This window comes from Rhinatrema bivittatum, unplaced genomic scaffold, assembly GCF_901001135.1.
Source record: "Rhinatrema bivittatum unplaced genomic scaffold, aRhiBiv1.1, whole genome shotgun sequence".
In the NCBI taxonomy this organism is placed as follows: domain Eukaryota; kingdom Metazoa; phylum Chordata; class Amphibia; order Gymnophiona; family Rhinatrematidae; genus Rhinatrema; species Rhinatrema bivittatum.
In genome coordinates, this window is record NW_021821347.1 from 1 (window position 1) to 25,272 (window position 25,272).

The window sequence follows — 25,272 nt, forward strand, 5'->3', positions numbered from 1 at the left end:
CATACGCGATGTACATCAAGCACAGTCCCCGTCACCGTTGGAGATGTGAGGAGAGATCTCCTTTGGACACCTTCAAAAAAGGAGAGACGTTGATTAAAAAGATTTGCTATGTTTAACAGGAGTTCTTGTTGCTTAGATATAAACAAAGTTCTTGGAGGAGCCCTTACCTTCTCACAAAAGATTCAAATGCCTGAAAACAGTATTCTCGAAGCTCATCATCCTCCACATTACAATATTTGACAATTAGAGGGATAATCTTCTCCAGATATCCTCCTGAAAGAGAAAATGAGCACTCATCTTCCTACTCTTCTTCAGCTTATTAATAAATGTCTGATGTTAACTATCATAGATTCCTAGCTTGCATATCTATCACAGCACTGGGCAATTTCCTTACATTACACCCAATACAACAGCATGCTCCATGACCTCACATACTCTGCATTCTAGGAATCGAGAGTCATCTTTTCTTCATAAGCAGACGACTACTATCAAAATGAGGCTGCTTTGAGTAGACAGCTAAAAAGACAGAATGGAACAGTAAAGGGCTCCCACTAAGCAGAGCTTCCTCACCTTGCCTAGTTGCTCTGAACCTCCAGGCTCGTTGCCCTCGACATTCTGATTCTGACCTAACCCCCTCACCCATGTAGTGCCCAGTCTTCCCTCAATATCCTCTTACCGATGCGATGCCCGGCCTGCCTGCTGATGCCTGCCATGCACTGGATGTAGGTCCGGGTGCTGGAGGTGGACTCGCTACCACCCTGCAGTTCACTCAGGAGACGGTCCATCAGCTCTGTGAAGATATTCCCATTGCAGGTCTGGACAAGGTGCCCTAGCGCAATGATAGCTCTCTTCCGCACCGCCAGACGAGGACTCGTGAGCTGAGGGAGAAGGCAGCTGAGGATGGATGAATGGAAGGCAAAAAGCATGCCACCCAACCTGGAAGCGCAGACACAGAAATAGCAAGTGACAGTGTCAGTAAGGACAGCATGTTCCCAGGCATGCATGCCTTACACAGACCCGCTCTCACCGGCTCAGCATGTCTGACAAGATATCCAGCGCCTCTAGCTGCACAGGACACATCCTCCTGCTTCCCAATTGCTCCTGTCAGCTGAGCTGTGATCTTCTTACACACATTAGCAGTCATCGCTGAGCCTACACCAAGAAAGAAAACACCAACAATCCATTAAACAATGAATCCCGATTCATATGGTAGTAAAGACCACCGCTGCCAAAGGTGACATGAAAGGGGCATTAACAGTCCCCTTCAATCAGTTATATTTGTGAAAGAAATCATTGCTTAGGAATTCAAACCCACATGTTCCAATCAAGTATAGCATTTGGAATCTAAAATTTAATCACCAACAGACCCACAAGGACTGATTTTAAGAAGCATTTACACACTTAAAATTGGGTTTTACATGTGTAAATGCACTTTAAGTGGACTTTTGAAAATTGCTACAATATACTGAATTGTCCATAGGATATTCATGTGTACGTGCACTTTACATGCATAAATGGCTTTTTAAAATTGCTACAATAGTACGTTATGTTTACAAGTGTAAAATTACCTCCTATGTCTACAATACTACTTACTTCAAATTATTTGTGGGCAAGCAAATTATTTATCGATAATCATCTGTTATGAGCCAATAGGTCCCTCCTCACCTCTGTTGCCATGTTTCTGGCCTAAACTGGCCATCATATCCCACACAAGTTACAAAGCTTTTAGACATGAAACAAAGGGAAATACTTAGGCCAGTCATGGAGTACGGTGGTGGAATTAGGATTGAGAGATTGGGTGGGATCATAGGAGACAAAGCTGATGCTGGATTAGGCAAAGCTAATTTGTGTGCTCATCTACAAGTGGTAGAAATTGGAATAAATCTTCAACAACTTTTTTTTTTTATCTGCTGTCATAATTTATTAAAGTTACTATGTTGCAGAGTTCCACTTTCTTCCATGTTAACTAATCCTACTTGAACTTCTTCACATCTATTAATTCTTCAGATGTTTGTGAAATTATCACACCCTCTGTTGTGATTGACCAATCCGGAAGTGGATCCTTGGGCCGACCGCTGGAGGGAGACGGACGGGAGGCAGACTAGATGAAACGATGAATCTTCACCTGGGAACCCGTGACCCCTCCAGAGGAGCTGTAGAGGCCCGGGTCACTAGGGCTTAGGAGTCTTCGCCCTGGAAGCCCGAGATCCCCCCAGGAGGAGCCTGTAGGGACCCGGACCGCTGGGTCTTAGGTGATAACAGAAGAATCCAAGGAAGCGATACGAACCGGGGTACAAGCAGGCAGAGAGCGGAGTCAGGCAGGCAGAGATCAGGAACCAGGCTGGCAAACGATACCGAAGTCAGGCAGGCAGAAGTCAGGAACCAGGCAGGCAGATAAACGATACCAGAGTCAGGCAGGCAGAAGTCAGGAACCAGGCAGGCAGATAAACGATACCAGAGTCAGGCAAGCAGAAGTCAGGAACCAGGCAGGCAGATAAACGATACCAGAGTCAGGCAGGCTGAAGTCAGGAACCAGGCAGGCAGATGAACGATACCAGAGTCAGGCAGGCTGAAGTCAGGAACCAGGCAGGCAGATGAACGATGGCAACTAGCACTCCGAAGAGAAACCTCGTTGCAAGGCGAATTGCAACTTCAAAAGTCCCGGCTTAAATCCCCTGCTCAATCAGCTGACGTCAAAAGAGGCGTGTCTGCACATCCGGGTGCAGACGCCTTAAAACACGGCTCTTCGCGCGCGCGTACCAGGGCTGGGGGGAGGAGTTTCTGACGACGTCTCCACGAGGAGACGCCGCTGCCATGCGGCCCTGGAGGCCAGAAACCCGGCGGTTCGCGGTGCCACGGAGGAAGGTAAGAGCCCGGTCACTAGGCTAGTGACCGGGATCGTAACAGTACCCCCCACTTTACGCCCCCTCTTTGAAGGACCGGGCCTTCCAGGGTTGTCCAAGTGAAATTGGGACAGCAGAGTCTTATCCAGGATATTCCGCGCAGGTTCCCAGGAATCCTCCTCAGGACCACAGCCTTCCCAGGCTAGCAAATATTCCCACCGACGATTGTGAAATCGTACGTCCCTCGTGTACTTGATAGACCGGATCCCCAGGAGATGATGCTGAGACATCATCCGGAGTGAGGTGATGATAACGGGAGTGGACCACAGGTTTTAACAGGGACACATGAAATACATTGTGAATGCGCAATGATGATGGCAGTCGAAGTCTGTAGGATACCAATCCAATACGTTCTGCCACTGGAAATGGACCACAGAATTTAGGAGCCAACTTGCGAGAGTAGCCTGAAAGGTGCAAATTTTTGGTACTTAACCATACTTAGTACCAGGTAGTAGTGTCGGAGCAGCCCGTCTATGACGATTCGCTGTTGTCTGTGCTTTCCGTGCTGCAGACGAAAGACGATGCTGAAGTGATTGCCATAGGTGACGAAATTGAGTCGCTGCTGACTGAGCCGCAGGAGATGCCACCTCCACTGGAACTGGGACAGGAGGTTTGAGATGACGACCAAAAAACCGTTTGAAAAGGTGATTGGCCCGTGACAGAGTGTTCATGGTTATTATATGCAAATTCTGCCCAAGGCAACAACGCCACCCAATTATCTCTTTTCTCAGAAATGAAACTGCGGAGAAAAGACTTGAGAGACCGATTCATTCTTTCCGTCTGTCCATTACTTTGGGGGTGAAAAGCGGTGGAGAAATTTAACTGAACCCCGAACTGATTGCAAAGGGCTCGCCAATAGCGAGCTGTAAACTGAGGTCCACGGTCAGAGACTATACTTTGTGGAAGACCATGGACTCGAAAGATGTGTTGTACGAACAGCTGTGCTAACTCAGGTGCAGAAGGCAGTTTGTCCAGTGGTACGAGATGTACCATTTTAGAAAAACGGTCCACAATAACCCAAATTACAGTCTTACCCTCTGAAGGAGGGAGATCTACCACAAAGTCTGTGGCAATATGTGTCCATGGTTCTGTGGCAATGGGTAACGGTTGTAGCAGACCCCAAGGTCGACCCGAAAGTGGCTTTTGCCTGGCACATACTGGGCAAGATGCCACGTATTCCTGAACGTCCTGACGTACCCGAGGCCACCAGTAGAATCGATTCAAGAGAGTGAGAGTTCTTACTCGGCCGGCATGACCTCCTGTAAGGGAGTCGTGAGCCCACTCCAGAACCTTCCTTCGGTCTCGTCGAGGTACTACTACTCGTCCTTGCTGAGATACACTAGTGCAGTCAAGAGAAATCCTGGCTGGGTCAATGATATACTGTGGAGAGTCACTCCTTTCCTCAAGGATGGTGTTACGGGACAGAGCATCGGCTCGGATGTTCTTAGCGGCGGGTCGGTACTTGAGGATAAAATCGAACCGACTAAAGAACAATGACCATCTCGCCTGCCTGGGATTGAGGCGTTGGGCTTGGGAAAGAAACTCCAGGTTCTTATGGTCAGTGTACACCGTGATTTGGTGCTGAGCTCCTTCTAGCCACTGCCTCCATGCCTCAAACGCCAACTTGATGGCGAGAAGTTCTTTATCGCCGATACCGTAATTGTTTTCGGCAGGAGTGAATCTCTTCGAGAAATACGAGCATGGGAGTAAAGTTCCTGCACTAGAGTGCTGAGAAAGTACTGCACCTACCGCCACACTGGACGCATCTACCTCCACTATGAAGGGACGTGACGGATCAGGGTGTCGTAGGCAAGTATCCAACAGAAACGCGTCCTTTAAATCTTGAAACGCTTTACAAGCCTCTGCAGACCAGTGGCGAACATCCGCTCCTTTCCTTGTTAAGGCTGTCAAAGGTGCCACCAGCCGGGAGTATCCTGGAATAAAGTGTCTGTAAAAGTTGGCGAAGCCCAGAAAGCGTTGCAACGCCTTTAATCCTGTAGGCTGAGGCCACTTCTTGATGGCCGAAACCTTCTCTGGGTCCATGCGAAATCCTGTGGCAGACACGATATACCCTAAGAAAGGCAAAGAGTCCTGCTCAAAGAGACATTTTTCCAGTTTGGCGTAAAGGTGCTGGTCTCGGAGAATTTGAAGAACTTGCCGGACCTGTCGGCGATGAGAATCCAAATCTTGCGAAAATATGAGAACATCATCCAGGTAGACAATGACACAAGTGTTTAGCAGTTCCCTAAGAATCTCATTCATGAGATGCTGGAATACGGCAGGAGCATTGCACAAGCCGAATGGCATAACCAGATATTCGTAGTGCCCGTCCCGGGTGTTGAAAGCAGTCTTCCACTCATCCCCGGGACGGATGCGCACTAGATTGTAGGCTCCTCTTAGGTCCAGTTTGGTAAAAACTCGAGCCCCCTGGAGTCTGTCCAAAAGTTCTGGGATCAAGGGTAACGGGTAGCGGTTCTTTTTAGTAATCCTATTTAAACCACGATAGTCGATGCAAGGACGTAAAGATCCGTCCTTTTTGGCTACAAAAAAGAATCCTGCCCCTGCAGAAGACTTAGACTGACGTATAAACCCCTTAGCGAGATTCTCCTTAATATAATCGGACATGGCTTTAGTCTCTGGTTGGGATAACGGATACACCCTACCCCGGGGTGGTGTAGTACCGGGAAGAAGCTCGATGGCACAGTCGAAGGGACGGTGTTGTGGCAGCAACTCCGCCTTTTCCTTAGAAAATACATCGGAGAACTCACTGTACACCGCCGGAAGAATTGGCCCCGCATGTGCCAGAGTGATGGGAGAACTCCCAGTAGTAGTAATGCAGGACTGGAAGCACTGTGGACTCCATTGAGCAATCTGTAAATTGTCCCAGTGAATTATGGGAGAGTGTTGCTGTAACCACGGTAGGCCAAGAACTATAGGATGTACCGACTTTTCCAAGACCAGGAAAGAGATCACCTCGCTGTGGAATAGGCCGGTCTGGAGAGAAATCGGAGCTGTAACCAAGGAGATACTCCCGGCCAATGGAGTCCCTTGAATGGAGGTGACTCGCAAGGAGGGCTCCCGAGGTTGAGTAGTTATTTGCAGGCGCTCAACCAGAGACTGAGCAATGAAGTTCCCTCCAGCCCCTGAGTCGATCAGAGCCCGAGTTTCAAAAGACTCCTCAGGAAATTTTAAAGTTACCGGTACCGTACATTGAGGAGCAGCGTTCAAACAGCCCAGGGGACACTCCTCCCTTACTCCTAGGCGTGAGCGTTTCCCGGCCGTTCTTTGCAATTAGACAGGAAATGTCCTTTCCCGCCGCAATACAAACACAGACCTTGTGTCCTGCGGCGGCGCTTCTCCTCCTCAGTCAGGGTAGTTCTTCCCAGCTGCATTGGCTCATCAGAAGATGGTGTTGCGGTAGCCCCCGTAGACCGGGGAACAGAGGCAAGAGGTCTAGACGAGACCGGCGCTAGTGGCGACATGCGCCGTAGTGGGCGTACCTCTCTAGCCCGCTGTTGCAACCGCTGATCAATGCGTCCAGCAAGCTCTATGAGAGCATTGAGATCTTCAGGGAGCTCTCTGGCAGCAAGAATGTCTTTAATCCGGCCTGCTAGACCTTCAAGAAAAATCCCCCGAAGGGCATCATCTCGCCACCCCACCTCAAGCGCCAGGGTGCGGAACTCCAGAGCGTACTCTGCCAGTGTACGTGGTCCTTGGCGAATTTGCAAGAGCTCCGAAGTCGCTGAAGTTTGGCGAGCAGGCTCATCGAACGCGGCTCTGAACTCAGCCACAAAGAGGTCCAGACTCGAGAGAGCGGCATCATTCTTTTCCCACATAGGAGATGCCCAATTCAGCGCCTTGTCATCCAGCAGGGAGAAAATGTACGCCACCTTGACTGCATCAGTAGGAAACTGATTGGGAAGTAGAGCGAACCGCACATAGCACTGATTGAGAAAACCACGACAAGCTTTGGCATCCCCAGCATAACGAGAAGGAGCAGGCAGCTGGGTCTGAGTCTGGAATGTGACTACTGGAGCCGGAACCGGAGGCGGAGCCTGTCCAGGAGGTTCATTGTCCATTCGAGTAGCCATGCGCTCAACCGTGGCTACTAACGAATCCAACACCTGTTGCTGGCTGCACCAGGCGTTGTGCCAACCCAGGAATGGCCTGAAGCCCAGCGAGATCTGCCGGATCCATGGCCTTGCAAACTGTTGTGATTGACCAATCCGGAAGTGGATCCTTGGGCCGACCGCTGGAGGGAGACGGACGGGAGGCAGACTAGATGAAACGATGAATCTTCACCTGGGAACCCGTGACCCCTCCAGAGGAGCTGTAGAGGCCCGGGTCACTAGGGCTTAGGAGTCTTCGCCCTGGAAGCCCGAGATCCCCCCAGGAGGAGCCTGTAGGGACCCGGACCGCTGGGTCTTAGGTGAAACATAGAAACATAGAAACATAGAAATGACGGCAGAAGACGACCAAATGGCCCATCCAGTCTGCCCAGCAAGCTTCCCTCATTTCTTCTCCCATACTTATCTGTTTCTCTTAGCTCTTGGTTCTAATTCCCTTCCACCCCCGCCATTAATGTAGAGAGCGGTGGAGGAGCTGCATCCAAGTGAAATATCTAGCTTGATTAGTTAGAGGTAGTAGGAGTAGTAACCGCCGCAATAAGCAAGCTACACCCATGCTTATTTGTTTTTACCCAGATTATGTTATACAGCCCTTATTGGTTGTTTATCTTCTCCCCTGCCGTTGAAGCAGGGAGCTATGCTGGATATGCGTGAGGTATCAGTTTTTTTCTTCTCCCCTGCCGTTGAAGCAGAGAGCTATGCTGGATATGCATCGAAAGTGAAGTATCAGGCACATTTGGTTTGGGGTAGTAACCGCCGTGACAAGCCAGCTACTCCACGCTTTGTGAGTGTGAATCCTTTTTTCTTCTCCCCTGCCGTTGAAGTTATGCTGGATATGCGTGAAGTATCAGTTTTTCTTTTCCCCTGCCGTTGAAGCAGAGAGCTATGCTGGAAATTCGTGATGTATCAGTCTTTCTCCGATGCCGTTGAAGTAGAGAGCCATGCTGGATATGCGTCGAGAGTGAAGTATCAGGTACATTTGGTTTGGGGTAGTAACCGCCGTAACAAGCCAGCTACTCCCCGCTTTGTGAGTGCGAACCCTTTTTTCTTCTCCCCTGCCGTTTAAGCAGAGAGCTCTGCTGGATGTGTGAAGTAACAGTTTTTCTTTTCCCCTGCTGTTGAAGCAGAGAACTATGCTGGATATGCATTGAAAGTGAAGTATAAGAATGGAGTGATCAAGCTAGTTGAAAGGCATCAGGAATAGAGGAAGGTGGAGGTAGTAATTTGGATATTTGGTTTGGGGTAGTAACCGCCGTAACAAGCCAGCTACTCCCGTCATTGTGAGTGCAAATCCTTTTTTCCACATTTCCTCTTGCTGTTGAATCTTAGAGTGATGTTGGAGTCACAGTAACCATGTGTATGTTTATTGACTAAGGGTATTGTCTCCAGGCAGTAGCCATCATTCTGGCGAGTCACCCACTCTTCATTGGCGGCCTCTTGACTTTATGGATCCACAGTGTTTATCCCACGCCCCTTTGAAGTCCTTCACAGTTCTGGTCTTCACCACTTCCTCCGGAAGGGCATTCCAGGCATCCACCACCCTCTCCGTGAAGAAATACTTCCTGACATTGGTTCTGAATCTTCCTCCCTGGAGCTTCAAATCGTGACCCCTGGTTCTGCTGATTTTTTTCTTATGGTAAAGGTTTGTCGTTGCCTTTGGATCATTAAAACCTTTCAAGTATCTGAAAGTCTGTATCATATCACCTCTGCTCCTCCTTTCCTCCAGGGTGTACATATTTAGATTCTTCAATCTCTCCTCGTACGTCATGCGATGAAGATCCTCCACCTTCCTGGTCGCCCTTCTCTGTACCGCTTCCATCTTGTCTTTGTCTTTTTGTAGATACGGTCTCCAGAACTGAACACAGTACTCCAGGTGAGGCCTCACCAAGGACCTGTACAAGGGAATAATCACTTCCCTTTTCTTACTCGATATTCCTCTCTCTATGCAGCCCAGCATTCTTCTGGCTTTTGCTATCGCCTTGTCGCATTGTTTCGCAGACTTCATATCATTAGACACTATCACCCCAAGGTCCCTCTCCTGCTCCGTGCACGTCAGCCTTTCCCCCCCCATCGAATACAGTTCATTCGGATTTCCGCTCCCCATATGCATGACTTTGCACTTCTTGGCATTGAATCTCAGCTGCATTGAATCTCAGGTGATAACAGAAGAATCCAAGGAAGCGATACGAACCGGGGTACAAGCAGGCAGAGAGCGGAGTCAGGCAGGCAGAGATCAGGAACCAGGCTGGCAAACGATACCGGAGTCAGGCAGGCAGAAGTCAGGAACCAGGCAGGCAGATAAACGATACCAGAGTCAGGCAAGCAGAAGTCAGGAACCAGGCAGGCAGATAAACGATACCAGAGTCAGGCAGGCTGAAGTCAGGAACCAGGCAGGCAGATGAACGATACCAGAGTCAGGCAGGCTGAAGTCAGGAACCAGGCAGGCAGATGAACGATGGCAACTAGCACTCCGAAGAGAAATCTCGTTGCAAGGCGAATTGCAACTTCAAAAGTCCCGGCTTAAATCCCCTGCTCAATCAGCTGACGTCAAAAGAGGCGTGTCTGCACATCCGGGTGCAGACGCCTTAAAACACGGCTCTTCGCGCGCGCGCGCGTACCAGGGCTGGGGGGAGGAGTTTCTGACGACGTCTCCACGAGGAGACGCCGCTGCCATGCGGCCCTGGAGGCCAGAAACCCGGCGGTTCGCGGTGCCACGGAGGAAGGTAAGAGCCCGGTCACTAGGCTAGTGACCGGGATCGTAACACCCTCTTACACGAGCAATGCTGAACCTGAAACACGCAGCAGACTCCAAATCCTGATCTGATAAGGTTAGAGTGACAACCCTCTCTTGCTTCCTTCGCCTGCCCCCAGACTCTTTTACTCAGTACAGAAATGACATTGCCCCACAGTTTAGTCCCAGATGCTGGGCAAACAATCCCAGTCATATTACCTGAGGATGCTGGAGGTAGTTCGGAGATGACTGTTTTCAGTCCAATACTGGAGATATCTCGCAGCTGTTCTTTGTCAGATAGCATGTTGGTACACAGGGTGTCTACAATTGTCTCCACTTGGTATTCTTTCACTTTTCCAACTAAGGGGCCCAAGCTGGCAGAGGAAGCAGAAAAACCAACCACATTAGAAATCATTTATATGGGATTTCAGAAGGCATTTGAGATAAAAGTTCCTCATTAGAAACTCAGAGGAAATGAAAACATCATGGATAGGAAGCAATATCCTATTGTGGACTGGTAACTGGTTAAAAGATAATAAATGAGGATCAGAAAGCGACATCACCCTCTTAAGATGGATGCTTGAGCTTGGAGTTCTGAGGGGCCTCTGCTTATATCAGCGTCTTTCAGTATCAAAAGCATTGGTTGACAATAAGTTTCCCCGAGTAGCAAAAAGCGAGATGGCGCAGCAGAAAAGAAAAATTGTTTTTTACCTGTTAATTTTTGATCCTGGAATACCACAGATCAGTCCAGAGAAGTAGGTTTTGCATCCCTACCAGCAGATGGAGGCAGATAATAAAATCCTTTAGGTACTGCTACTTAACTGAGAGCCAAGATGACTATTCCCTAAACTCCAAGGATTTCTCCTTCATCACATAATACCCAATAATTAAAATGGCAGTCAATCAAGAAAAATAAACTTAAAAAGCTGCCTTTACTTACCCTCTCCAGCAACTCTCCTACTCCTTTCCCTTGCAGGCCAATAGCACTCACCAGAAGCAGCAGGGCTGCTGAAGCTGTGTCTTCACTGTTTTCTTCCTTAGGGCCCACAACCAGTCACAACCAGTCTCTGTCTCACACAGACCAGTAACTTCCCTAACTAGTATCTCTTCCTCACACACACACCAGTCACCTCCCTGATCAGTCTCACATACACACACACATACCAGTCACCTCCCTGACCAGTCTCTGTCTCTCTCACATACACGTCACCTCCCTGACCAGTCTCTGTCTCTCTCACACACACACATACCAGTCACCTCCCTGACCAGTGTCTCTCTCACACACACACACACCATTCACCTCCCTGACCAGTCTCTGTCTCTCTCTCACACACACACATACCAGTCACCTCCCTGACCAGTGTCTCTCTCACACACACACACCAGTCACCTCCCTGACCAGTCTCTGTTTTTCACGCACACTCACAACAGTTTCCTCCCTGACCAGTCTGTCTCAATCACACACATACTCTGTCACTTACAACCATTCACACACATACTGCCACTCATGCACCCATTGTACCACACACACACACACACAAGCTCTCACTCATGCGCCCAGGCACCCATTCTACCACAAACACACACACTGCCCATCATGCACCCAGGCACCCATTGTAACACACACATACATACACAAATCTGCCACTCACCAACCCAGGCATGCATTCTAACACACACACACACACAAAGCTGCCACCCAGGCACCCATTGTACCACACACACACACACACACAGACTGCCACTCATGCACCCATTGTACCACACACACACAAAGCTGCCACTCACGCATCCAGGCACTCATTCTACCACTCACACACACACACACACACACACACACAAAAGCTCCCACTCATGCACCTAGGCACCCATTCTACCATACACATACAAGCTCACATGGAGCCTCTTCTCATTGTTTGGCCCAATAAACCTGGCCTCCGCTTCTCAGCCACCTCTGGCCTGACCTCCATCGGCGTGCAAATTCTCTCCAGCCGCCTCCCGCATTGCGCAGGATTTCTCCACTCTTCAGCCCCTCTGGTGGCGGCATGCAGGTCTCTCTTCTCTTCAGCCCTGCCGGCCTGGCCTCCTGCAGTGGCGCGCAGCGTCTCTCCTTTCTTCAGTCCCGCTGGCGGCGGCACACAGGTCTCTCTTCTCTTCAGCCCTGCCGGCCTGGCCTCCCGCAGTGGCGCGCAGCGTCTCTCCTTTCTTCAGTCCCGCCGGCGGCGGCACGCAGGTCTCTCTTCTCTTCGGCCCTGCCGGCCTGGCCTGCGGTGGTGTGCAGCGTCTCTCCAGTCTTCAGCCCTGCCCCTAGGGAGAAGGGAAGCACAAGTGGGGCTGTGGAACACCGGGAGCTGCGACACACCTGCCAGTGCTTGGCGACACACTGGTGTGTCGCAACACATCAGTTGAGAACCGCTGGCCTAATAAGTGTATGAAAAGCCGTTGAGGCCTACCTCATGGCACACAATCAAGAAACCTCAGAGCAGGCCTAGCCAATGGAGGCTACTCAACCTGCCAGGCTGCCCACATCTCTCGACCTCCCACGGAGCGGAACGAACAGTGGAACGGCATGCTGAGCACGTAAACTGGGAGTAAGGAAGTCCTAGCCCATGCCAGCTGAAAAACCAGCTACTGGTCCAAGGCACACTTCTGAGGGACCACAGAAATCACCTCAGGAATTCTCAACTGAGTAATACCGTAGGAGAGCAGGGTGAATTTTTTTTTTTCTCCTTTTCTCAAATTGAAGCAATCTCCAGTGGGGAGATGCATGTCCATCTGCTGGAGACGGAGAATACTGGCAAGCTGATGTCTCTAGAGGGGGTTATATAGTGTGACATCAGTTTACTCTGTCTCCATCTGCCGGTAGGGGAGTATAAAGCCATTTGTTCTGGATTCATCTGACTGGACACAAATTAATATGGGGAAAATCGGAACTATTAAACCTTAATCTCTTGGCTAATAAAGTGACTAGATCAAAGGAATCATTTCTGTTCATGTGGGAAAAAAAGAGAGCATAAGATATTTGGGAATTCAGCTGGAAGCAGATTGGAAATAAATATTCCATTTAAATTACATCCCCTTGTTAGCAAAAACAAGGAAAGATCTGTTAAATTGACATAAATCTGAATTATCGTGGATAGGGCATATAGGTGCTGTTAAGATGACAATAGTACTGAGATGGCATTGCTTATTTCGGACTTTATCAATTCCTGTATCCAATGCCATTCTGAAATTATGCCAGCAACAGATATTTAGTTTCATCTGGAAAAGGAGAACACTGAAGGTGTGTAGGAGAATAATGTATCTGAAGAAGCTATCCGGGGTTTGGCTGCCCCTGATTTTAAGCAGTATTATCTAGTGGTGCAAATCAGGGTTATTTGTATGTGGCAGTGTGCACATTTTTGAAAGCAAAGGTGTGAAACAGAGCAGCGTATTAATGGAAAATATTACTTATGGGGAGTTGTTTGGGGTCCCAAAGTAAAGAGGGGGACTGCCGGAAGATAAGACAAAGAGAAATCAGCGTCCCTTCCCCAGGTCCTCCAGGGGCAGAAGTTCACAGCGCTTCAATCCTTACAGGAACAACTATCAAGTGCCCCGCCCTACGGGCTGGAACCAGTCCTTTCGGACCAAGCACAACAAGAGGGGAACCAGCTCGGGTATGGGCCCCAGCCACACCACACAATGAAATTCAGCCGACCCATCCAAGGGAAGAAGCCATAGGGGCAGATTAGCCCTATTCTACCACAGATGGGTCGAGATAACATCGGACAAGTGGGTCCTAGCCATCATTCGGGAGGGGTACTACCTGGATTTCCTACGAACCCCTCCGGACAAGTACGTGGAGTCCCCCTGCCACGACCCCTCCAAGAGGGCGGCAGTGGAAGCTACACTGTCCAGGCTACTGGCACTCGAGGCCATAACCTCAGTACCTCCACAGGAAATAAATACTGGCCATTATTCCATTTATTTTATCGTTCCCAAGAAAGAGAGAACATTCAGGCCCATCCTGGATCTCAAGTCGGTTAACTGCCACCTTAGGATCCCTTGCTTCCACTTGGAAACCCTACGATCCGTTATAAGGTCGATACAACCAGGAGAGTCTCTCACATCCCTGGATCTTTCGGAGGCCTATCTGCACATCCCCATTCATCAGAACATCAGCGCTACCTAAGCTTCAAAGTCCTGAACTGTCACTACCAGTTCCGGGCACTACCCTTCGGGTTAGCCACAGCACCCCGGACGTTCACCAAGGTAATAGTGGTGGTGGCGGCAACACCGAGGAAGGAAGGAATCCTTGTTTACCCCTACCTGGACGATTGGCTGATCAGAGCAAAGTCACCGGAGGAAAGCCGCCAAGCAACCAGCAGAGTCATAACTCTACTGGAAAGCCTAGGATGGGTAGTCAACACAAACAAAAGCTCCCTACAGCCCTCACAGTCGCTGGAGTACCTAGGAGTCCGATTCGACACCAAAGAGGACAAGGTCAGCCTGACCCTCACAAGGAGATCAAAATTGTGAAACCGGCTACAAACCTTGCCGGACAATCCTCGTCCCACAGCATGGGATTATCTGCATGTCCTCGGGCTGATGGCATCCACACTGGAAGTTGTGCCATGGGCGCGAGCCCACATGAGGCCCCTACAGCGCTCACTCCTATCACGGTGGAGCCCACGGTCCCAGAACTACACCATATGTCTATCACTCCCGGGCAGAGTTCGGACCCAGCTACGGTGGTGGCTGCAGGCCAGCCACATGAGCCGGGGATCAAGACTATCCTCCCCAACCTGGACTCTACTCACCACAGATGCCAGTCTACGAGGATGGGGAGCACACTGCGAGGAGTTAACCGCCCAAGGGCAGTGGAACGCAGAAGAGGCGGGATGGAACATCAACCGCCTAGAAGCGCGAGCAGTCAGACTAGCCTGCATACGGTTTGTCCACAAACTTCGAAACAAAGCGGTCAGAGTAATGTCGGACAACACCACGACAGTGGCCTACATCAACCGGCAGGGGGGAACCAGAAGCCAACAGGTGTCCCTAGAAATAGACCTCCTGATGGCGTGGGCGGAAGCAAACCTCCAGCAGATCTCCGCCGTCCACATCGCCGGGAAAGACATCACGGCAGACTTCCTCAGCAGGGAAAGTCTAGACCCAGGAGAATGGAGGCTGTCACCAACAGCCTTCAAGATAATAGTGGATCGGTGGGGAACACCGGACGTGGACCTTCTGGCAAACAGATCCAACGCTCAAGTATCCAGATACTTCAGCCGCAGGCGGGAACCGCAGTCCCAAGGGATTGATGCCCTGGTACAGCCCTGGCCCCCGGGGACTCTACTATACGCCTTCCCGCCGTGGCCCCTTGGCTGCCGTCACGCAGGGCCCTCAAATGTTCAAGGGTAAGCCATGTTTTTCATTTACCTGCTGGGTGTCGACGCTTCCGGTTGAGTACACTGGCGGTCTCCAGCTATAGTCAATCAACCAGTTCAAGTTAATCAAGTTTAACGTTTAACCTAGTTATGAAGTTATCCAAGTTAACCAAATTAAGTTAATCAATCAGTCAGTCATACATATATCCACAATGCTTTTCGAGGAGAATACTGAAGAGCTGCACTTCCTGCAGGGGTATATGTACTAGGGGCTGACGTCAGATTGAAATCTGATCAGTCTCCAACTGCTAGCAGGAGTACACTATACCCATTGGTCCTGAGTCCATCTGTCTACACCAAGGAAAACTAAATTATCAGGTAAGTAATTTCTCCATTATATACCCAGTTTTTTGAAGGCTGAATGTTCTGTGTTTGTGGTATCTAGGCCAATTTTTCCAGAATAAGACTATAGTTAGTTTTGCATAAAGGCTAAATATTCAATAGCTGACAAACTTTTTTTTGCTTATCTGCAGATAAGACACTTTTTGTTGGATGGGATAATATTTAGGGAATCATGTTGAACGCCAATAGTGTTTGAAATTTTGTGTTTTTCAAAGGGAATGTCTGAGGGATTAATATCTAAGATCTATCTTAATCTCTTTCCAAAATTCGGGGATAAGGCTAAACACATTCTTGCACGCAAAAAGGATATGGGAGAAGTGCTGGATGATGTATTATGGAATAAATGTTTCTATATAGTATCTATATCATCAGTTATAATGGAAAAATGGTTTTAAGGTCTTATTCTGATGGTATTTAACACTAGACAGGTTGTATAAGTTTTATCCATCAGTTACAGATTGTTGCTGGAGATGAAATGTGGTGGGTACTTTCTATCATATTTGGTGGGAGCATGCATGGATCCAATGATTTTGGGATGAGGTGCAAATGGTAACTCTGGACTTTTCCAAAGATCCAAAAAGTTTTCTTTTATATGCTATTCTAGCTGACAGTCCCTACCGAAAAGCTAAGCTGATAATAAAGATCCTGTCAGTTGCTAAAGGTGAAACAGTGGCAGGTTGGAGAAGGAACTTTGTGCCTAGCGTTCATCTTTTGACTACTCATGTTAAAAATAAATACTACATGGAAAAACTGACTGCTTTACATAATGACAGACGTAACTTGTTTGAATGTGTATGGGGTCCTTATACCCACTGGTGTAAAACAGTTGATTGATGTGTCTATTGGTAGCTAAGTGATGATGTATTTCTTTTTGTAGGCCTTACAACGGAACAATATATCTAGACTGCAGGGGAATGGGGGAAAGATGGAGGTAGATAGGATACAGAAGGAAGAGAATGAGGAGAATAGGAAGATGAACCATAATTTAAACAAAAGTTGGTACACATTTTGTCCATATTTTGTGCATTTGTTGTTGGAAATCTTTGTATTGACAATATCTGTATTGGAATAGTCCTTTGGGACTTTTGTTAAGTTGGCTAAAAGATCTGTAAAGATACAAATACAAAAAAAAAAACAACAACACACACACTAGATAGTAAACAGTAGCACTAAATGGTCAGTAGAAAGAGGTAAATAGCTGAGTGTCCCAGGGATGTGTACTAGGACTAGTGTTTAACATTTACATAAACGATGTGGAAAAAGAAGCAATGTGTAATGTAAACAAATTTGCAGCTGACACAAAATTATGCATAGTAGTGAAACAAGCAGACTGAAAAGAACTACAGGTGGACCTTGATAACTGGATATCTAAATGACAGATGAAACTTAATGTGGACAAGAGCAAAGTGATGTATATAGGGAAAGATAATCTTAAAGGGGTCAATTTTCAGTAGCCTTCTTAAGCAGGCATATTTCTACATGCAGACCATGTAGGCAATAAGGAAGAGTGGCATTGTGCTGAAAAGCAGGTAAGCCAGGGTTTAAATCCCATTTCACCCACTGACACTCCTTGTGACCCTGGGGAAGTCACTTTATCTCCCACTGCCTCAGATACCCACGTAGAATGTAAGCTCTTTGGGGCCTGAATATTTATGACTACTGTACAGTATCATGTACATTCTGTAATGCTATAAAAATGATAACTATTATTATTTTAATTTTCAAAGAGAAAAATTACTAGAGTTGTTTTTCTTTGAAAATTTGCTCATGGGGGTCACACAAGTACCTATGTACTTTGCATCTTCTCCTTCTGCAAGCAGAGACATGGGGGAAAATGTACGCATCTGTCCTTTACTCACCTGACCTAAAAACGTCCCTTTTTAATGTGGCCAAAAGAATGGGCATTGTGAACTCCATATGCGCTTTTCAGTTAAGAACCTCTCTACCTGCAAGATTCCTTTAAATATTGCTCGAGGAGAGTAATTTTCATAAGCCTTTGTCACGTAACATCGCAGCGCCGCCCCTACTACCCACGCAGGGTAACCCTGTGGCCACTTGGAGGGTCCTGTGCACGTGCTTCTACACTGCCAACCTCCCACCTGTCAACTGGGTTTCTGCTTGCCTCTGGGCAAGTTCCCTGCCCACAGGTTATACCCTAGCGCAGTGATTCTCAACCTTTTTTCCTGTCGGGACACACCTAATAGATGGTTCTCACATGCGAGACACACTGAACACATGACAATCACAAGGCTAAATGTAAATGTACACTTTGCATCCATAGGAAGCCCCCCACTCCCACCCCTCAGCAATGGGTATAAAGCAGAAAGAACTATAACATTCCCTGTACAAATCATCATACAAAACACAATACTATGGGGTTATCTCAATAACAGCTACACAAACTCCCTCTAGTACCAGGAACAATAGCCTTACTTATAAATAAATAGCAGTTCACCACCCTTGCATGTCCTATTGAGAAAAACACAACAAATAAGGTGAGGTATTTTACTAGCCATGGCACCTAACACACTCCCAGGATCTGCAATAATGCACAGAAACTAATCTGCACAAAGTTACACCTGTATTATGGAACACACAAACTAACAACTCAACCTATAAAATGGTAACACTACGAATATTAAATCAGGCCCTACCACCAATGCACCTCCAGTTAGGAAAACAGAACAAGTCAAGCTGCTATATATCCCCACACAGAAATAATTGTAAAACTATACTAATAAATGTTTCAAAACAGCCGATGAACAGAACATCTAACAACTAAAAACTCTTAAAATTATTAAAAATTCTTCAAACACTAACAAAATATTTCAAAACAGCAGACACACCACATAATACCCAATAATTAAAATGGCAGTCAATCAAGAAAAATGAATTTAAAAAGCCACCTTTACTTACCCTCTCCAGCAACTTTCCTACTCCTTTCCCTTGCAGGCCAACAGTACTCACTAGAGGCAGCAAGGGCTGCTGAAGCTTTGTCCTCATGGTCCCATTCCTTAGGAACCACAACCAGTCTCTGTCTCTCTCACTCACACCAGTCACACTCTCAGGACCAGTTTCTGTCTCTCATCTCCCCAACCAGTCTCTCACACAAACACGTCACCTTCCTGACCAGTCTCTCTCAATCACACAATGCTCTCTCTCTCTTACTTACACACAGACTTTCAATCACACACATGTTCTCTTTATCTCACTTACACACAAGCTCTCATTCACACACATCTCTGTCTCTCACTTATACCTTGGCTGGCTGTCTCATTCCCACTCTCTCCCTTCCCTAAAGCATAAATGGCAGCTGAAGCAGCCTCCTCCAACCCTCACAACCCAAAAAAAAAAAAGAATCCCATTGCCCATGGGGGCTAACGCTATCTCCCTTGCTGATTGCTGGCTGCTTCTGATTTTGCTCCAGGCCTGCGCTGCTGCTTGAGGCCGATGCTGCTTGCTACTGCCGCTGCTTTTCAATGCAGTATGGCCTTTTTTTCCCCCACGCGTCCCGCTACACATGCTCTCGCAGAAACACAAACGCTTCCTCATGCCAAGGCCTCGCTCCAGTTTTCCTTTCTCCGCCACCAGCAGCTCTATCAGGGCCTTTCTTGCTTTTATTTCTTCAGCTGCTTCTCTCTCTCTGTCTTCGGCTGCAGTGGCCCCCTCTGAGTCTCGCCCTTTCTACCACCACTGCCTCCACCCTCCAGGTCTGAGACCCCATCCCTTCCCTCTCATTCACCCTTTCCCCCTCCTTTCTCTCCCCACGCTGCACCCTTCTCTTTGTTTCATTCATCCCTTTCCCTCCCCCTCACACTGCCTTTCATTCACTCCTTTCTCCTCCACCTCACTCATCCCTTTCTTCCCCTCATTTCTCCCTCTATTCTCTCATCCCAACTTCTCTCCTCCCCGCTTGGTCCAGCCAGTTCCTTCTTTGGTGTAACCTTACCTCCCAGTCAGTGGCTGTGCTCCTACAGTGCCCCATTGTTCTTTTTCTACGGATGAGGCTTGGCCTTCCCATTGCACACCCAGTAGTGGTTCGCCTGATGCCACGTGCCCTTCCTTCCCTCATTAACCCATAGCTTCTTACCCTTCCCACTTACATTCTCTTCCCTTTTCCTTCCATCCTCTCTCACCTCATCCATAACCCCTTCTCTCTCCCTCAGCCCTCCTCCATTTCCTTTTTTTCCTGGCAAGCTTTTGCTCTACAGACGGTGGAAACCCAGCTAGGGCACCATTTTTCTTTTTGCCAAAGAGGCCTAGGAACCCCCACTGGTATGTCATCCACTGGTGACTTAAGAGTCTTGGAGTCACCATAATGCTTGGCCAGCTTCTCCACATCCCCTCCAAAGAGCTCCCCAACCGAGTCTTAGATAAATTATCAGCCCATCTCACAATCTCCTAGCTGCCGCTGAAGTACGAATCAAATCATATGAGGCATGTGCAATAAAGGCCAGCCCTGATTCCAATTGCTCGGCCTCTCATTAAGAAATACCATTTGCAGCACCAGTCATCGGGAGCTGTTGTATACAGCACAAACAAGCCTGAGCCATGGCTCTGAAACCTCAAAGGACCTCTTTAGGTGGATTTCAATCTTCCTATCCTGAGCATCTTTGAGTGACACAATTCCCTCAAAAGGGACAGTAGTCTTTTTCATAAGTACTAAAACAATGGCATCTATCTTAGGCAATTTAAATAATGCCAAGGTATCATCTGGAAAGGGATATACATTTTTCCATGGCTCTACCAACCTTCAGGCCTGCCTCTGGCATGTTCCAATCCACCAAGACCAAAACCCTGGCAATCCCCTGAACAGGAAAAGCCTTGGTGAGACCCTCAACCCCTCTAAAATAGGATCTTCATCCTCATCCACTGGTTCTGATGACTTCCCCTTAATCCCTAACTCAGACAAGGCTTGAGTAATCATAATGCCCAAGACCTCTATTCTAAATAAATGTTCAACTCCTTGGGTCATCCCCTTTTGAGACAGGGATCTCCCCTCAATCCAGGGGTTCCTTTTACCATTCAATATAATCTGGAGCTGCCCCAGGGTCCTCATCCAGAGATTAATCCCCTGAAGACAACCACTCATCATTCAATGCAATATCCTTGTCCCTAAGACAGCACTTAGGGAGAGGGGTAGAGGAGATGGCATCCCAATAGAGCCTCATGCTCCTGTACCAGAGTGAGAGCTCTTTCTTGAAGAAAAAAAAAGCCCTATGCATAAGCAGCACAAATTCTGTGCTTACACACTCCTCCTGGATTCTGTTCCAAGTTCACCTGCATAGAAAGCCTACCAGGCTCATACCCCAGCGACATGCTCAAATCGCTGACACTGGAGCTAACAGCAACGGGCATGCAAAACTCTCTCCTCGCTCTTCCATAAATGTGGGAAAATCTAAAATGGCCACTGCAGTTTCCCTGCTCTGATCTCCCAGTAGGCCTAGTTCCACTAAAAGGCCTGCTGTCTTAGAGGCCAATTTTTTTCTATCAGCGCCCAAAAGGTTCTCTTCAGAAAGAACCTCTTCACCCCTGGAGCAAGACTTGCATAAAGTTGAGGCTTGGGCCAAGCAACGGTGGCCTCCACATGCCATGTGCAGCAGCCATGCAGCCTATGCTGAAACCATGAAGCAAAGACAAAGGAATGTGCCACTCTCCTCACAGTGTACAGGAACACACATGGTCCCACTCCACAAGACACCCACTGCTGATCAGTGTGCCCCCACATACCAATTGTCTAGGAAAAGAAAATTGGTTCTTACCTGCTAATTTTTGTTCCTGTAGCACCTCGGATCAGTCCAGACTGTGGGTTATGCCTCCCTTCCAGCAGATGGAGACAGAGAAAAACTTGAAGGGCACCCTCTCTTAACCTGGTGAGCCACCTGCATCCCCTCAGTATAAAGATTATCCAAGCAGTAAAAATAACAAATCAAGCAAAAGTCAACATTTAAAAACAGTAGAACATATAACTGGAAAACAACCTGTAGCCTTCTTCTTCTTTTTTTTTTTTATAATTGAAAATTTTTATTGAGACATATGCATAGACATACTATACGCTGCATAGATATCAATGATACAGAAAATAAAAAGCAATACAAATTCTCAACATTTGTCTCTTGTTATTTAAGCCCAACAAATCTCCCTCCCCTCCCCCCCTCCCCACCACCCATCGGCCCCTGAGGGAATGAGGATCCGATTTGTAATTGCCACACATAATTATTGGTCAAAAGGTGAATATGCATCTGTAGGGAATGCGTTCTCCACTGGCAATGCGAAGAGAAGGACGGCAGTGATCCTTCATGTAACTACACTACCAGAATATCATGTGAGAAGGGCATAGGCAAAATTCAAGTGTCATGTATCCTCCAAGTGAGGTAAGGCTGCCAAACCTTACGGAATAACCCGCTCTGCTTTTGTTTGTGTGCGGTAATCTCCGCCAAGATACAAATTTTATCTAACTTACTTCGAACCTCCGCCACCCCAGGACCAGAGGGGGAATTCCAATGGCTTGCAATCACCGTCCTGGCAGCCGTAAAAATATAATTAGCCAATCTATTATTACTCCCAGTCAGTGAGAGAAGTGGAACACCCAATAGCGCATGCTTGGGAGCCACAGACAACGAGACTTGAAATAGGCGCACCATCCATTGTTCGATATCATCCTACAGACCTCGAATCCCTTTACACTCCCACCAGATATGCAGATAACTTCCCAGAGCTCCACATGCCCTCCAACATCTATCAGAAATGTGGGAGCGCATTTTGTGAAGACGTTCAGGTGTTAAATGCCAACGATAAAACACTTTCAGGGAATTTTCAATCAAGGAGGCTGCTATGACTCCCTTACCCAGTTGTGAAATGATACCCTCCCATTCTTTTCCAGACATGGTCATTTGTAGGTCTGTTTCCCAAGCTACCATATGGTGATATTTCACAAAGGGAACCGCGCCCAAGATGGCATAGAGGGTAGATAGTATTTTGGTAGCAGAATCAGCTTTGCTGCAGATAAGTTCATAATCCGACCGTCCCTGAGTGAGATGGCTCCCAAGAAAGTGGGTATGAGCAAAGTGTCTCAATTGAATGTATGCAAAGACGTCTGAATCAGGAAGAGCGAATCTATTTTGTAATACAGCAAAGGGTAAGATATCTTTTGTACCCCACACATGATCCCAGATCTTAATGCCCTGAGCCTCCCAACGTCGAAAGATAGGGGAACTATAGCCCGGGGTAAAAGTCGAGTTAGCATATAGATAAGTCTGTCGATGATAATCCCTAGTACCCACCAAAAGGGATTTGTGCTTGGACCATAATTCTAAAGTAAAATGCAGCGAAGGAGGTATATTATCTCTGGAGGGAAGCAGCCACGTATTTCTGGGTTGCCAAAGCAAGCTGTTTAAGGGCACATTGCCCAATAGACACTGGTTATGTGTAACCCATAACTTAGGGGAGGTCTGTCTGTGCCAATCAACAGTAGACTTTAGTCGGGCAGCTAAATAATACTTCACTAGATTAGGAACACCCAGCCCCCCTTTGGTCCGAGTCTGATACAAGATATGACGGGCCACCCTGGGCCTCCTATTACCCCAAATGTAAGACATCAGTCTCCTCTGCCAGTGAATAAGTCTCTGGGAGGGGACAGCAATGGGCAAAGTCTGAAACAGGTACAACAGCCTGGGTAAAACTGTCATTTTTATCGCCGCTATCCTGCCCAGCCACGAAATGCTGTACCTGTTCCACTCTTCAAGATCCCTAGTCAGTCGCTGCCACAAAGTGTCATAATTCAATTGGAATTCATTACCAGTGGCACCAATATAAACCCCCAGATATTTCAATTGTGTTTGCGCCCATTTGAACCGAAATTTCGTCCGTAACACATTCGCCATAGCGGGTGGGGTATTTATATTCAATATCTCAGATTTCTCCCAATTGATGCGAAATCCGGAGACAGCACTAAACTCCTCTAAGGCGACAGTCAGATGCGCTAATGAAGAATGTGGTTCAGTGACCATAATCATAATATCGTCGGCAAATAACGATAGCTTAGAGGATGAGGAGCCCAAGGTGACCCCCTGCACCCTAGAGTCCTCCCGTAGCTTAACTGCAAAAGGTTCCAAAAAAATAGCAAATAAAAGTGGTGAGAGAGGACATCCCTGTCTCGTTCCCCTTCGTACAGGAAAAGTACCGGAGTAACCTCCATTCACTTTTAGGACCCAAAAAGCACGAAGGAAGGCGATCTATAATAGCCGTCAGGATGAAAGAAAAGAAATAGATGCCTGTAGTCTTAAAACAATCCTTTATTGCAGTGGAGACACAAGGGTAGCCCGACTCTGGCCGAGTTTCGCCGTTTCAAAACGGCTGCCTCAGGGGCTTACAATAATCTTCTTGAATTCATTAGTTATATATCGACTAAGAATATAATGTGATCATATAAAGAGCTGTATGATCTCTTATGTTGCGTCTTGAAGCATTCGCGATAGCAGAACTCCACTAGTCGATATATAACTAATGAATTCAAGAAGATTATTGTAAGCCCCTGAGGCAGCCGTTTTGAAACGGCGAAACTCGGCCAGAGTCGGGCTACCCTTGTGTCTCCACTGCAATAAAGGATTGTTTTAAGACTACAGGCATCTATTTCTTTCCTCCATTCACTTTTATACAGGCTAAGGGATTGTCGTACAAGCGTGCCAACCAGTGTAGAAAGGAGTCACCGAAATTTAATTTACGCAAAAGAGCAAAAAGATAGGGCCAATGAACCATGTCGAACGCCTTCTCGGCGTCGACTGATAGCGCTAGTGTCGGGATATTCTGCTTTTTCACCCACCAAATCAAATCTAAAATTTTATGGACATTATCGCTAGCCTGCCGGCCAGGTATAAAGCCCGCCTGATCTGGGTGTATGACCTGGGCGATAAAGCTATTTAGACGCGTTGCCAGAATTTTCGCCAATATCTTCAGGTCTATGTTTATCAGAGAAATTGGGCGGTAAGATCCACATAACGTCGGATCTCGGCCGGGTTTGGCGAGGATAGTTATCCCAGCGGTGTTTCCCTCAGATGATATGGGTATGCCCCCTTTTAAGGCTTGGAAAAGTTTCACTAATAAGGGAGTCAGCTCCACCGAGAATACCTGATAGAAGCGTCCAGTGTACCCGTCTAACCCTGGTGATTTCCCTGGCTTCAAAGATTTGATAGCCTGTTGCACTTCAAATTGATTAATATCTTTATCCATCAGAACTCTCTGAGACTCTGAAATTTCTGACAGGGGGGTATTAACCAAATATGCTGCTATCCCCTCGGAGCTTATTGCACTATCCTGGGAATACAATTCCGCGTAAAACTGTAAAAACCTTTGTCGGATAGATTTATTGTCAGTAAGCATACGCCCATCACACTCTTTAATTTTTACAATCGTAGATTGAGAAGTCTTGCGATTAAGGGTCTGAGCTAAAAGCTTTCCGGCTTTATTGCCACCCTCAAAATATTTTTGTTGGGAAAGATTTAATTGGTGGGCTATGGCTGCCGAATCCAAAGAGGCTAGTTGACTGCGTATAGCCGTCAATTGGGTCATAATAGGGATAGATTTGGGAGCTGCCTTATGTTGCTCTTCAAGCCTGTGTAAATTAACAAGCAACCCCACCCGAGTCTGCTCCCTTTGTTTTTTAAGATAAGAGGAGCGAGCAATAAATTTACCTCGCAACACAGCCTTAAGGCAGTCCCATAGTACCACCGGATTAACAGCTCCAT

The 25,272-nt window shown here is 47.5% G+C and overlaps 1 protein-coding gene and 1 pseudogene across 1 annotated transcript; both read right to left on the reverse strand.

Moving 5' to 3' along the window:
- Positions 1 to 15: 15 nt before the first annotated feature.
- Positions 16 to 1,021, reverse strand: LOC115082615 (cullin-associated NEDD8-dissociated protein 1-like). Its single transcript, XM_029586827.1, has 3 exons — positions 677 to 1,021; positions 168 to 273; positions 16 to 70 (listed from the first exon to the last, which is right to left on the reverse strand). Exons 1-3 carry the CDS (start codon positions 1,002 to 1,004, stop codon positions 16 to 18), a joined length of 489 nt encoding a protein of 162 aa, XP_029442687.1. The 5' UTR covers positions 1,005 to 1,021.
- Positions 1,022 to 1,023: 2 nt separating this feature from the next.
- LOC115082616 overlaps positions 1,024 to 25,272 on the reverse strand; it is a 56,894-nt pseudogene continuing 32,645 nt past the window's right edge.

What these genes read in the sequence shown, in the direction of transcription:
- LOC115082615 (XM_029586827.1), bottom strand. Translation starts at nt 1,004, where the DNA reads ATGCATGCCTGGGAACATGCTGTCCTTACTGACACTGTCACTTGCTAT. An exon ending in GCAGGCCGGGCATCGCATCG is followed by an intron (nt 274 to 676) that starts GTAAGAGGATAT and finishes TTTCTCTTTCAG; the next exon opens with GAGGATATCTGGAGAAGATT. An exon ending in TTTGAATCTTTTGTGAGAAG is followed by an intron (nt 71 to 167) that starts GTAAGGGCTCCT and finishes CCTTTTTTGAAG; the next exon opens with GTGTCCAAAGGAGATCTCTC.